This window comes from Mesoplodon mirus, assembly GCF_964341445.2.
Source record: "Mesoplodon mirus genome assembly, chromosome: 18".
Taxonomy (NCBI): domain Eukaryota; kingdom Metazoa; phylum Chordata; class Mammalia; order Artiodactyla; family Ziphiidae; genus Mesoplodon; species Mesoplodon mirus.
Genome location: NC_138994.1, coordinates 36,022,800 through 36,035,208, shown reverse-complemented (window position 1 = coordinate 36,035,208; position 12,409 = coordinate 36,022,800). Strand labels below are relative to the sequence as shown.

The 12,409-nt window shown below is 57.8% G+C and overlaps 1 protein-coding gene across 1 annotated transcript; it reads right to left on the bottom strand.

Annotated features, from left to right (window-relative positions):
• Nucleotides 1-9,110: 9,110 nt before the first annotated feature.
• LOC309793856 (forkhead box protein J1-like) lies at nucleotides 9,111-12,062 on the bottom strand (the record flags this gene model as incomplete). Its single annotated transcript, XM_082604633.1, has 2 exons — nucleotides 9,111-9,878; nucleotides 11,565-12,062. 2 exons carry the CDS (start codon nucleotides 12,060-12,062, stop codon nucleotides 9,111-9,113), a joined length of 1,266 nt encoding a protein of 421 aa, XP_082460759.1.
• Between the last annotated feature and the right edge of the window lie 347 nt (nucleotides 12,063-12,409).

The following is a 12,409-nucleotide window of genomic DNA, read 5'->3' as shown; positions in this document are numbered from 1 at the left end:
ATGCCCCTTCTGAAGGGAGAGGATGAAGCCCTAACCCCCTGAGTTGGGGGAAAGCCTTCCATTCTCTGGCCGAGGACTGCTGAGCTGCCTCTTCCAGCACCTGCCCCCAGAAGGCGCCCCCTGAAGCCAGATGGGGTCCAGCGTGCTCCGAAGTGCTCCCCCACTGGCCCGTACCACCACCCCGTTTCTCATGCTGTGTGGAAATTGCTGGATCCTCCAGCACACGGTGATCTCCTCCAGGGCAGAGCCGAGAGCCATGCCCTTCAGAGGGCTCAGTTCGTGGACGGAGCCGGCTGACCCTGGAGGGTGGGCGTGAGGCTCACTGCGTCACATTTGAGGGAGGCCACTCACAAATGTCTGGGGTCAGCTTCAGGTTAGGCCAGCCCAAGACACGAAACCCTTTAATGGCAGAAACACTAGGATTCAGCGGGTATAAATTGTGTATACCCATAAATGTCCTGGTGTGCTAATCCGCCCTAAGGCTCTAATAATAGTCTTGTGGAGGTGGACCCCAGGGGAAGGGGAGTGAGTGGGACAGGAAATGTTTAGGTATCTCTCACAGCCAGATGGAATGCGGGGATCTGTACTCCCTGGGGTTACCGGAGTCCGGCACATGGGTCCACAGTGCTTTACCGCTCTAAGGGTGACAGGATGAAGAACAGGCAAGATTGCCCTTTTCAGTTAGGAACCCACAGATGAAATAATTTGTTCCTTCATTTTATATAATTTGGTAGATCTCATACTTATTCCTCTGTGTTTAATGGGCAGGACTCCGGAACTGCGGCTGTTTGGTACGAAAGACCAAAAGCAAATGGTAAACAGGAGAGAAGACACACACACACACACACACACACACACACGCACGCACACGCACGCACACACACACACACAAAGTGAAATCAAAACACTGCCGCAGCCTCGCCGCCACCACCACTGGCTGCCAGGCTGCCTGGCTCTGAATTCTTGAGTCCTTGCTACAAACACCACCGGTCCAGATTCTGAGCCAGGGCTGAAAACTGGCTCCTTCTGAAACAGCCTGAAGACTCAGACCTGAAGTCTCTGATCTCCCCAGCTTCTTGGTACAGTCGGTGGTGCTCTTTCCTCTAAAAAGGCTTCTGCCAGACCCTCGGCGAAACCCTGCTGCTCCGTGCATCCTGGATGCAGAAGGTAAGCCTGGAAGGCGCAGGAGGACTTCCTGAGCGAGTGCTACCATTCTGTCCAGCCCTCAGCCAGAAAAGGGAGCCTGGAGATTCAAAATCCTTCCCGGGAGGTAGAGAAAGGTGGTTCCCACTTAATTCCCTCCTCAGGCTCAGAAACGGGGGAGTGAAGAGACCTCTAGAGGCAGATTTGGGGAGCACATCTAGGGGGATTCCACACACCTCTTTCCTGCCTCTACCCAGCCACTAATTAAATTTAAGATCTGTAACAGTTCCACCATCTTGTAGAGTTTCTCTCCAAGAAAAGAGAAAGTTAATTCCGATTTTTCCTTAGTATCTGCGAAGCATAACCCTTCCTAGTGGCGTCTTAGTCTTGGGTTATTTCAGGTCTCCATAAGTACTTTTCTTTTTTTGGCTGCGCAGTCGCTTGGAAGATCTTAGTTCTGTGACCAGGGATTGAAGCAGGCCACTGAAGTGAAAGTGCTGAGTCCTAACCACTGGACTGCCAGGGAATTCCCTCCATAAGTACTTTTAGATTTCATCGGTATGCCCACTCCTGTCCAATGCCATCATTTAAAAACATCTGTATCGGGCTTCCCTGGTGGCGCAGTGGTTGAGAGACTGCCTGCCGATGCAGGGGACACGGGTTCGTGCCCCGGTCCGGGAAAATCCCAGATGCCACGGAGCGGCTGGTCCCGTGAGACATGGCCGCTGAGCCTGCGCGTCCGGAGCCTGTGCTCCGCAATGGGAGAGGCCACAACAGTGAGAGGCACGCGTACCACAAAAAACAAAACAACACAAAACAAAAACATTTGTATTTCCACTAATAAACTCAAATTATCTTTGCTTTTTCCCATCACACTCCCCAGAGCCTTTTCACAGAATTGTCACTGGTCCCCTGGCCACTATCCTGACGCCTGTGTGATACTCCATCAGGTTCCTTGGGGCCCCGTCTACCGAGCATGGCCTCGCGCTTCTAATCGGCTCACCACCTACAATGGTCAACTCAGATTTCCTCCCTTTGAGAACCTTGCAGAACAATCTCAGAACATACCATCGCCCACCCCCCACCTTGGTCTCGGGGCCAAAGAAGACCCAGAGGCTTCTTAGCGGAAGAGGTGCTGGAATGACACAGGTGCTTTCTCAACATCACTCCCACAAGGTTGATGAGAGCAGCGAGGATGGGGACCTGAGCCATCCTTGCCGCGAACTGGGGCTCCTGGCAGAGCACCTGTGGGCCTGGGGAGGGTGGACCATGGTATGCTCCCCGGGCTCCCTCTTTGTGGGAGCTCCGTGAGGGGAGTGGCATCCATTTGGGGAGGGAAACAGCGTGGAGAGGGAGACCAAGTTCCTGAGAAGCTGTCCTGATGGCCAAGCCAGCCTGAGGCACCTCAGTCATAGGATGGAACTTTGAACTTACAGCTGAGCGTGGTGAGGTCTGTTGATTCCACGGGAACTACCACAGTGGATGCTCCTGTCATTAACCTGACATTAACCCGACAGATGCTTCCAGAGAGTTCCCCAGCTCTTTACTACCAGTGTGACGCTAACAGCAGAACCCGAGAAACATTTTACCAAGAGAGCAGATCCACTTTCCTTCTCCCGTAAGAGCCCTTGAGACCTCGGGTTGAGGCTACGATGCGACCCTCAACTCCCTCTCCTGGCAGTCGCCACTGTCATTCGGTTTCATGTCTGGCCTGAACGGTGAAGCCAGTTTAATCTGAGAATGGCTGGCTCTCGAGATCACCATAAAGAAGCCCAGGCATTGTTTTCCTTCCAGGTCTCAATCCCCTGCCGCAATCCCAGAGTGGAATAAACATCCACCAGCAGGTTGGCCCGAAGGAGTGAGGGAGAGGAGGAAGCACAAGGCCTGGGGTTAGTTTCCACCCACATGCGTGGCTGAAACAATAACCAGGAGAGAGTGGTCATGTGCACATGCGCACCCCCTGCACACCACACCACCCCCCAAGCAACTGCCATGGCCAAAGCAGAAGCGACTAGCATGACATCTGCATCCAGGCTGGGATCCAGGTTTGCTCTAGAGGTTGCCCTTCTGTGGAGGCACCTCAGAGGAGCAGACTGAAGAGACACCGGTCCCTTGGATGCCTGGTCCTACAATCCCAGGTGGGATTCCCAGCTCGCCTAACCCCCACCCCCACCCCGCCACTTCCTTGCTCTATATGCAGGTCGTTCCTTCGCTTCTCGGCTTACTAGAAACCAAATTCTTCTGACTGAAGATATGATTGACCTTATTTACAAAACAGAAATAGAGTCACAGGTGTAGAAAACAAACTTATGGTTATGGCGGGGGGCAAGGGAGGGGAGGGATACATTGGGAGATTGGGATTGACATATACACACTACTATATATAAAATAGATAACTAATAAGGACCTGCTGTAGAGCACAGGGGACTCTACTCAGTACCCTGTAATGGCCTATATGGGCAAAGAATCTAAAAAAAGAGTGGATATATGTATATGTATAATTGATTCACGTTGCTGTACAGCAGAAACTAACACAACATTGTAAACCAACTCTTCCAATTTAAAAAAATATATCTACTTGAGGCCTGAATGATGGTAAAGAGAATCGTTCCAATAGCCTACAAACACTAGTGTACGCTGAGCTGCTAACGTCTCTTCACCTCACCTTTGCTGTGCCGCCAGGGCTGTGATCCTTCTGCTACTGTAACATCAGCCGTTTTCTTCACTAAAGCAGGAAAACCTACTGCCTAACAGTCGGTTCCCCCAAGGGGAGGAAGCTGTTCTCCTGCTGCAGCTGAACTTTGGGGCTGCTAGAGCAGTTCTGTGAGACTCGGCTGAGAAGCTGAAGCAGGAAGGAAGGTGATGGCAGTTGCCCAAGAAGCTTCAGGATCTACTCAACGTAGATGGAGAACTCCATGTATCTTCTGCAGCCTTGGCTCAGAGGCCCAGAAAGAGCCAGGAAGGCTGCTGAGGTCCTCAGATACCCTGCTTGCTTTGATATTCCATCAAGAAGACAACCTTTCCCCAAAGCCACACCCTTGAGCAGTGCCACCAAGTCACACCAGTGCCCCTTTCTCTACCCTTCAGAGAATACCCGGGAAAGAAATATAATAAAAGGGAGCAAAAGACCAGGTCTTTTACCATCTTCTTGTGTGGGTGATCCGTCCTCTTCTTCTAGAACCTCATTTCCCTAGGACAGAAGGAAGGCACTGTGAGTCCATAAAGCAGTGAAATGAGCCTACTGATTGTAAGAAGACAGAACTAATCACCCTCATGGTATCCATACATTTCCTGTCTGTGTGAGATGGCTGGGAGGCCCAGCAGAGGCAGATTTTGCTTGGCGAGGCAGGATCGGCCCGTAGGGACCAGGTCTGAGGCACGTTCCAGAGGGACCAGGTCTGAGGCACCTTACAGAGGGACCCTGGGACTGTCAGGATTAGCCTTGGTTATAGTTTAGCTCACACTGTTTCTCTCAGGTGGAAATCAAAGTTGTCAAATGAAAAAGCAAACCGTGAGATCATAAAACTTTCAGGAACCCTTTAGGATCCCCAATCCCATCCAGATACTCCTTTGAGAACATCTGGCTCAAGAGAAAGTTGTAGAGTCCCCACTGGGAGCTGGGCATTCCATATACTTCAGGCACACCTCCGTCAGAGCACTGCTCACGCTGAGTTATAACTCTGATTCCTCCATCAGATGGAGCTCCGGGATGGGTGGGATGGGTGGATTGGGGGTGTGGGCAGGCAAAAGCCATGTCACTCGGTCTTTGTGTCCCCCAGTGCCAGGAAGATGTGAGATGCCTGTGCCAGGTAAATACTAAGTGAATTGGAGGACAAACACCCTCTCAAGGGTCTGGCCTGGAAGACTTCCCTCTGGAACTCACCCCACGCCTATTACGCTGAGACCAGCGCCCTCTGCTAACCGGACAGTCCCTCTGCTCTGCACCCTGCCTCTAACAGATCCAAGTGCACCACCTTGGAAGGCTTCTTCCAGAAGAGCCCCCATTCTATTTGCACCCTGTGCCAGCGCCGGCAGTCCCTCTGACCGGGGAGGGGCACCAGCGTCCACCTTGCTCTTACCTCTGCATCCTGCTCTTCAGCGGTGGCGACGAGGCCCGCAAAGTTGCAGTCTGGAGACGCCGCTGGCGTCACCTGCAAAGGAGCAACAAAAGTCAAGGTGCAGATGCCACCGGCTCTCCTACCCAGCTCGCCTGGCAGCAAACGCAAACCAAGTCCTCAGGACAGAAGTGGTGCCACATGGAAGATCACATCTGAGGGAGTCTGTGATTCAACAACCCGGTACCGTGTTTTCCAGGGCTCCCCTCCCGAGCACTGGGGGGCTTTGCCGATCTCCCTGGCAGGCCCTGGACTGAGCTCCTTGGGACTCGAGTACAGAGCAGAGCAGAGCGGCGAGGGCGATCCCATGCTCCTCTCTTACGTCTCCTTCTTCTGAGGGGGTCCTGCTGGCGGCCCGGGGGCAGGGGAGAGCCTCCCCGTCCTCTTCCGTGCCAGGGGCGATGTAGGAGCCGGACATGGAGGAGACGGTGTCGGTGCTGATCTGGGAGGACACCATGGACATGACCTTCCTTCTTCAAGTCTGGGTCCCCAGTATGTTGAGGGGGGCAGAGGCGGGGAGAAGAGTGTTTCCTGCCCTCAGCTCAACTCTTCATGAGGCCTGGCGCATTTGCTTCAGGCCAGCATGGAATCCCATCCCGGGGGCCTTCCCATCACTGGAGCTGAGAGTGGCCTGTCCCGAGGGCAGACGGGGAAGGTCTCCGAAGACTGAGTTCCTGAACATTGCCCCTCATCCCTTTCCTGGCTGGTGATACATGGGGGAGGGAGGATAGGGAAGAGGTGGAAAGTGAGGAGACAGAAAGCTAGCTTCTTGCTTTGGGAAGGGACTGTACCACACCTGAGGGTGAAGTGGCTGAAGGGCTTCTCACCTCAAAAGTGGAGATCAAAGGAAATGCGAAACCTGCCCAGAGAGCTTGAGTCATGGGCTCAAAGCCACACAGGGCAAAAGAGAAAGGACAACTCAGTGCAACATGGTGTCCTGGATTGGGATGTTGGAATGGAGAGGAGCATTCCTGGGGTGATCTGCAAGACGTGAAGGGGGTCTGCGGTTACATGGGATTACCAGGTCAGTGTTCATTTCCTGATTGTGATGGTGGTACTGGGATTATGGAGGTGTGTCCTTGTTCTAAGGAAACACACACTAAAGTATCTAGTGCTAATGGGGCAGCCTGTCTGCAACTTACTGTTAAGGGCGCAAAATATATATTGACTGGGATTACAGCGAATCTCTAAATAAATACGGAGTCACTGAACGTTTTTTCAAAAAGCCACCCAGCCAAGGGCCGGGGCAGGGATGAATAGGAGGGACAGGATCCACTCACGCTTCCCGCCTCCTCCACCGCCAACCCCCAAACGCTGCCTGCTGAAAGGGTGTGTGAAGCCCTGTGTTGTGGCCGCTTCGGAGCACCCTCTTAGCTTTGGCTGCTCGTTGGCAGCATCCATGGACCCTTAAAAGTGCCAGTGTTTGGGTCCCAGCCCCAGAGACGCTAGTCCCAAGCATAGGGATTTTCAGGAGCTCCTGGGGATTCTTCCTGGCAGCCAGAAGCTTCTTCAGCCTTTTCTTACCTGGCAGGCAGTTCTGCCAGCCCCTGACCTTGCCCCTCTTCCCCCAGCATGGGCCCAGGCAGAGGGTGAGGAGGGGGGACAGTGACCGGCCCCACCTGTCAATCCAGGATGTACCCCTTTTGGCGGGGGCTGGAGGCTGAGCCTGGGGACCAGTGGAGAGGCTGGAGCCCCCATGTTCCCCCAGTGCTGGGGAGCGTGGGGAGGAAGGCCGGAGGGTGGTGGGGAGAGGGAGGGAGTCGTTGCTTAGGGGGTGAAGGGAGTCTCAGAGGGAGGTTGGGGCAGCCTCCTCAGCAAGCGGTGGGAAGGGGATGGGCTGCCTCCTGAGCTCTGTAAGGCCCCAACCCGCCTGGCCCTGCAGTGTGCGCACCCTTCGGAAATATTTTGAGTAATTAGCAAGGGAAAGCAGCAAGTTGGCGGGGGAATGCCAGGTTGCCCTGGAGCCAGCCTCCAGTGCAAGGAAAGAAAGGGGCCTCAGGAGAAAGGGGCCCGTGGAGGCTGGGCAGGATTGTGTAGGACAGTGCCCGTTTGTGTGTGTGTGTGTGTGTGTCTGTGCGCACGTGCACGTGAGTGCTGGGGGAAGGGGCTGTGCACCACAAGGGCGTGCTGGCGGGGCCAGGTGCAGGCTCGGGGGAGAGATGGGTTCCAGGCAAAGCTGGGGTGAGGGGGTGGAAAGGTGCCTGCTGAGTGTCACATATTTGCTGTGCCTCAGTTTCCCCATCAGAACTCTGGTACGTTGATTCCTCACAGGCTGGAGCTGTAGGGTCTAGGCACCCCGTCTTCCGTCTGCCCTGATGGCCTCCCTCAGCCCCAACCTGCATTGGAGGGAAGGCCCTGGGCGGGGTGAATGAACCCCAGGGTGGCAAGTGGGGCCCCAGGAGCTGGGGCCCTCTGACCTCACACCCTGTCCCTTCAGGAAGGGACCAAGGGAGGGAGGAGCTGGAGACAGGCCCAGGCAAGGACCGCAGGTGAGTCTGGGCAGGCCCTCAACTTGGGCGAGGTGGGGAACGTGAGCCGAGCCCTGGGCAAGAACGGCCTTTGTGAGTGAGTCCCCAGGGCCAGGGAGGGGGCTGTGCCTCCTTTGCCGCCTGCTCCTCGGGGCTGTGGGTACAGTCTCCCCATTGCACATAGAGAGGTGCCGAGGCCCTGGCTGCAGGGGACCCCCGAGGGCCGCCTCTCAGCCCCTTTCTCTCTGGGCACCCAGAGATCCTGAGGAGTGCATCAGGGGACACTCTGCAGGCCTTTGGTGCCCCCCATCTTCCTCCCAGCCATTCCCCCTTGGGCCGTGGCCTCCCCAAAACTGGCCCATGCTTTTCCCCAGAGAAAGTTGCAAGCAGGTCCATTTTGAGACTTTTTAAAACTTTAGTTTTAAAAATGTTTTTATTGTAAATCACTGTCTATGAAAAAGGTTAAATTGCCCGATGGGTTAGGAGAGTGGATGTGGGATGCAGCCCAGGGCGTTTATGGTGGAGCAAGACACTCCCCTGCAGGAGTGCAAGCAAGGGCACGGGGCCATCCCCCCATTCCTGGTCCCAGTGGTTCTAGCAAGCACTGCGTCCCTCCCAGTTAAGCCTCAGCTCTAGCTACACTCACTACATTAGTCTGTCTGTCCCCTTTCCCTCCGCAGCTTGGCTGCCCCAGCCCCTAACCCCCAGATCCCCATCTCCCCACTGCTCTCAGCCTCAAGTTGGGCTCAAAGATTAGGGACACATACCCTCTGCCCCACCTCTAGGGATGAAGCCAGAAGATCCCAGAGGCCTTAGAAAATCTCCTGGCTCCACCCGGCACCCCGGCCTCCTTTCTGTCTCCTCTCTCTTCCCCCCTCCGCCTAGCTCCTCCTCACAGACTGCCGGGAGAGGCCTCTTGGGTGTTCATTTGCAGTCACCTAATCAGCATTGGTTGTACCTGGGAACTTGCTCTGGATAGAGACCTGGGGAGGAGAGCAGGAGAGAGAGAAGCTTGGAAGCTAAGGTGTTCTGGGGCGGGCCCTGTACTGATGTTTCCAGCTTGGCCAGGGCCCCTCCAAGCCGCAGCTCTCATAGTGCAGGGCCCTTAGCGTGTCTCTGGGGCAGGGAAGAAGTGGATCAATGAAACACTGTGTGTATGGGGGGCTGGGGAGCGGAGGCAGCAATTTGGGTCCTGGGCCCCAATTCTCAGCCTGCTGGACTAGAATCTGAGGATGGCCTGGGCTGGGGGCCGTGTGGCCTGGTGGGGTGAGCTGGCCCAGCCCCTGCCTGGGCGGTAGGGTGTCCATGGGCCTGCACTGGTGGGGAGGGGGGCAGTCTGGGCCCAGACTTCGGTGCTGTCTGGAGGTGGGGAGGGCCTGGCTTCTTACAAGAAGGCGCCCAGGCTGGCCCAGTCATGCAGGTCAGAGGCCAGTGTGGCATCCCCGGCCTCAAAGAGGGGCTCGGGGGGCAGGGAGCTACGGGTGCTCTCGTCCCAGGGGTGCTCCAGGAAGGATGTGGCCAGGAAGGTCTCATCAAAGTCCAGGCTGTCGGTAGCCTGCTCCGCTGGAGGCCCCCAGGTAACAGGGCAGTCGATGTGGTGGCCATGGATGGTGAGGTCCACGTCCCCGTGTGAGGCAGGGCTCAGCGTCGGGATCAGCTCCGAGATCTCCAGCGTGCCCAGCTCCCCGTCCAGCGTGCCAGCGTCCAAGATGGCCTCCCAGTCAAAGTTGCCCTTGAGGGGTTCCAGCTCACCCTGCTCCTCCTGGGTCAGCAGCAGGGGGCTGGAGGGCCGCGGGACCTTGGCCTCCTGCTTGGGCAGCGGCTGTTGACGCTTGCGCCCCAGCCTGCCCTCGCCTGCACCCCAGCCCGCCTCCCCAGTGGCCTCCTCGAACTCCCGCAGCAGCTGCTGGGCCTCGGTGCTCACGGTCAGTGGCCTGGCCCATGGGGCAGCGCTGGGCTCTGGCGCGGCCTGGCGGGCAAAGGCCGGGTGGATGTGTACTGGGGGCAGCCGCTGCTTCTTCAAGGCCCCACTCAGCAGCCGCTCGGCGTACTGGGGGTCGATGCGCCAGAAGCCCCCCTTGCCTGGCTCGTCCTTCTCCCGAGGCATCTTGATGAAGCCCTTCTTCAGGGACAGGTTGTGGCGGATGGAGTTCTGGACACAGGGAGGTAGGAGAGAAGGAAGACAGCTGGGAGAGTGGGTGGGGTCAGTGATGGGGGGCTCCTAGCGCCACTGCCAGTCCCACCACCACCTTCTCTCCGATGGGGGCAGGGGAGACAGAGACGCTGCTCCGAGCGGGAGGCTCTGGGACACCAGCCACGGGGCACCAGGAGCTGGGAGTGCTGTCGGGGGCTTTTGTTCCCTTTGGCCAGGATATCTGCCTGCTCGGTCATCCGAGCCCTGAGCCGCAGGGTGGCTCTCAGTGCCAGCCTGTCCTGCCCTCCCTCCCTTACCCCGCTGCTTGCGGCCTCTGGTCAAAGGCCTTGGCTCCCCCAGGTCCTGGACGGCCATCTCCCTCTGCCTGGGCCTGGCTGGCCTTCTCTGTTTGTGAAATGAGTGAGTGGGTGTGAGGGTGTGTGTGTGTGGGGGGGATGAAGTGTGGGAGGATCTGATGACTTTCCTTGTTTCTAGAGCCGGCTGCTGGCCTGGGCCCTCACCCACCATGTCCCCCTCCTCCCACCCCAGGCTCTGAGGCCTCAGTTGATTATTACCCAGCCAAGAGCATAGCGCTCATTCCTGGGGCCTCTCAGGCTTGGGGTAGTGTGGGGGGTGGTGGAGGGTCTCTGCTTTCTCACCAAGGTTACAAATGGTACCTGCCCCAGGGTCAGGGCCCAAGCAATCGTGGAATAGCTGTGATTACAGGAACTCTGATCCTGTGACCTGTGCCACAGGGAAGGATCTGTGCATCCTCAGGGTCTCTGTCCCCAAGTAGCCCCTGATCCTGATGGTCGAAGAGGCTCAGGGCAGCGTGTGCCCAGCCTGAATCACCATCCTGCCTTTTTCAGGCCTGGGTGCACAGTCCAAACCACGCTGGGGCACAGGGGTCTGGGGCCTGGTGGGTGGGGCCGGCAGGTGAGTAGTGCCCCCTGGCAAGACTGGGAGGTTTACATGGTGGTCTGGGCCCCTTGGCTGCTCTGTGCCAGGTTCCGGAGACTTGGAACATGAAGCCAGTGTGGGAGGAAAGAGCCCCTGTGGAAAGCACGTGGCTGAGGTAATTGTCCCCCCAGGGAGGTTGATGAGAAGAGGGGGAGGAGTGTAGGCAGGAAACTAGGGAGGGCTTGGGGTGGGGGCTGGCACAGCAGCTTTCGGAAGGCCCCGTAGCCCTTCCACTGGGACACCGATGGCCTTCACACCCCGCAGCATGCCCCTCTCCCCTCCCAGAGCCCCTCCAGCCAACTGAAAGCAGGCGGGATGCAGAGTCTGGCAGGAACGATGCTCTGCCTCCAGTCAGGCCCTGACAAACTGACCTTGAGGAGGGTAGTGTCGAGGAATTGCAGGACTTGGGACAAAAATGTGTCCCTCAGTCCATCAACCTACCCTGGGGGGCTGTGTCCACGCATAGTTCAGCCCTGGTCTTTGGGCTGAGCCTGCCGGACGAGTGACAAGTTCTTTCCCCTTGAACCTCTATGTCGGCACCCCTGCAGCCCTCTGAACATCCTCCCTCCTCCGTCTCTGAAGTCAAAGGGGCAGCAGTCCAAGCACTGGGCTCCCTTGAGGTCCTTCCTGGACGGCCTTCCTCTCTCGGGGCCCTGGCCGTACCGCGCCTACTTGGCCTGCGGATCTGGGATGTGAGTCCAGTCCGCGAGGGCATGGGGAGGGAGGGAGGGAGTGCCTCCCTACCTGCCAGGTGGGATCAGCGTGGCGGAAGTAACAGAAGTTGTCCGTGATCCACTTGTAGATGGCCGACAGGGTGATCTTGGTGGCCTTGCTGGCCTGCATGGCCATGCAGATGAGCGTGGCATACGAGTAGGGCGGCTTCACGTGCGGGTTGGTGGCGTAGTCCACGTCGTCGGGAGGCGAGGCCTGCAGCCCCGAGGGGGCGCTCCGCGGCGTGCAGGAGGACGTGGGCTTGCCGGGTGTGTGCGGCTGCCCCAGGCAGGCGGGGTCCGCCGCCAGGGGAGACCCCGGCTCGGCCGAGCCTGCCAGCTCGTGGGAGCCGTGGGGGTCGGTGTCCCCCGAAGGCAGGGCGGGGAGCTCGGCGTTGAGAATGGAGAATTCCTGCAGCCACTGCAGGCTGGTCAGGCTGTCATTCAGGGCGTTGGACTCCTCCAGGCCGCCTTCCGGTCCGGCCTCCTCCGCTGCCCCTGCTCCCGAGACGCGTAGCCAGCTCTCCGCCATATCTGCGGGGACTCTCCGAGGGGGCTGTCAACATCCACGAGCCGAGCCGAGGGTGGCCGCCGAGCTCTCCGGCCCGCTGACTCCCGCGGCTTCAGTTACGCAGCCTCCCGGAAGCGGGCTTCCATCCCGCGATCCGGGGGTAGCCTCCTCCAAACGGAATGTGGTGCCTGCGGGGACCAGAGCGGGAACTGAGCCCTCTTTCCCCACCCCCGAGGGGAGAGTGTGGGCGAGGGGGGAGGCTCTTACTAAAATCCTTCCTGCAGCCGGGGAGGATCTTTTACTGCCGAGGTCTGGGAAACAGAAGGTGTGCCCGGGGGTGCGACCCACACGGGGTTCGCCTCGCTCTT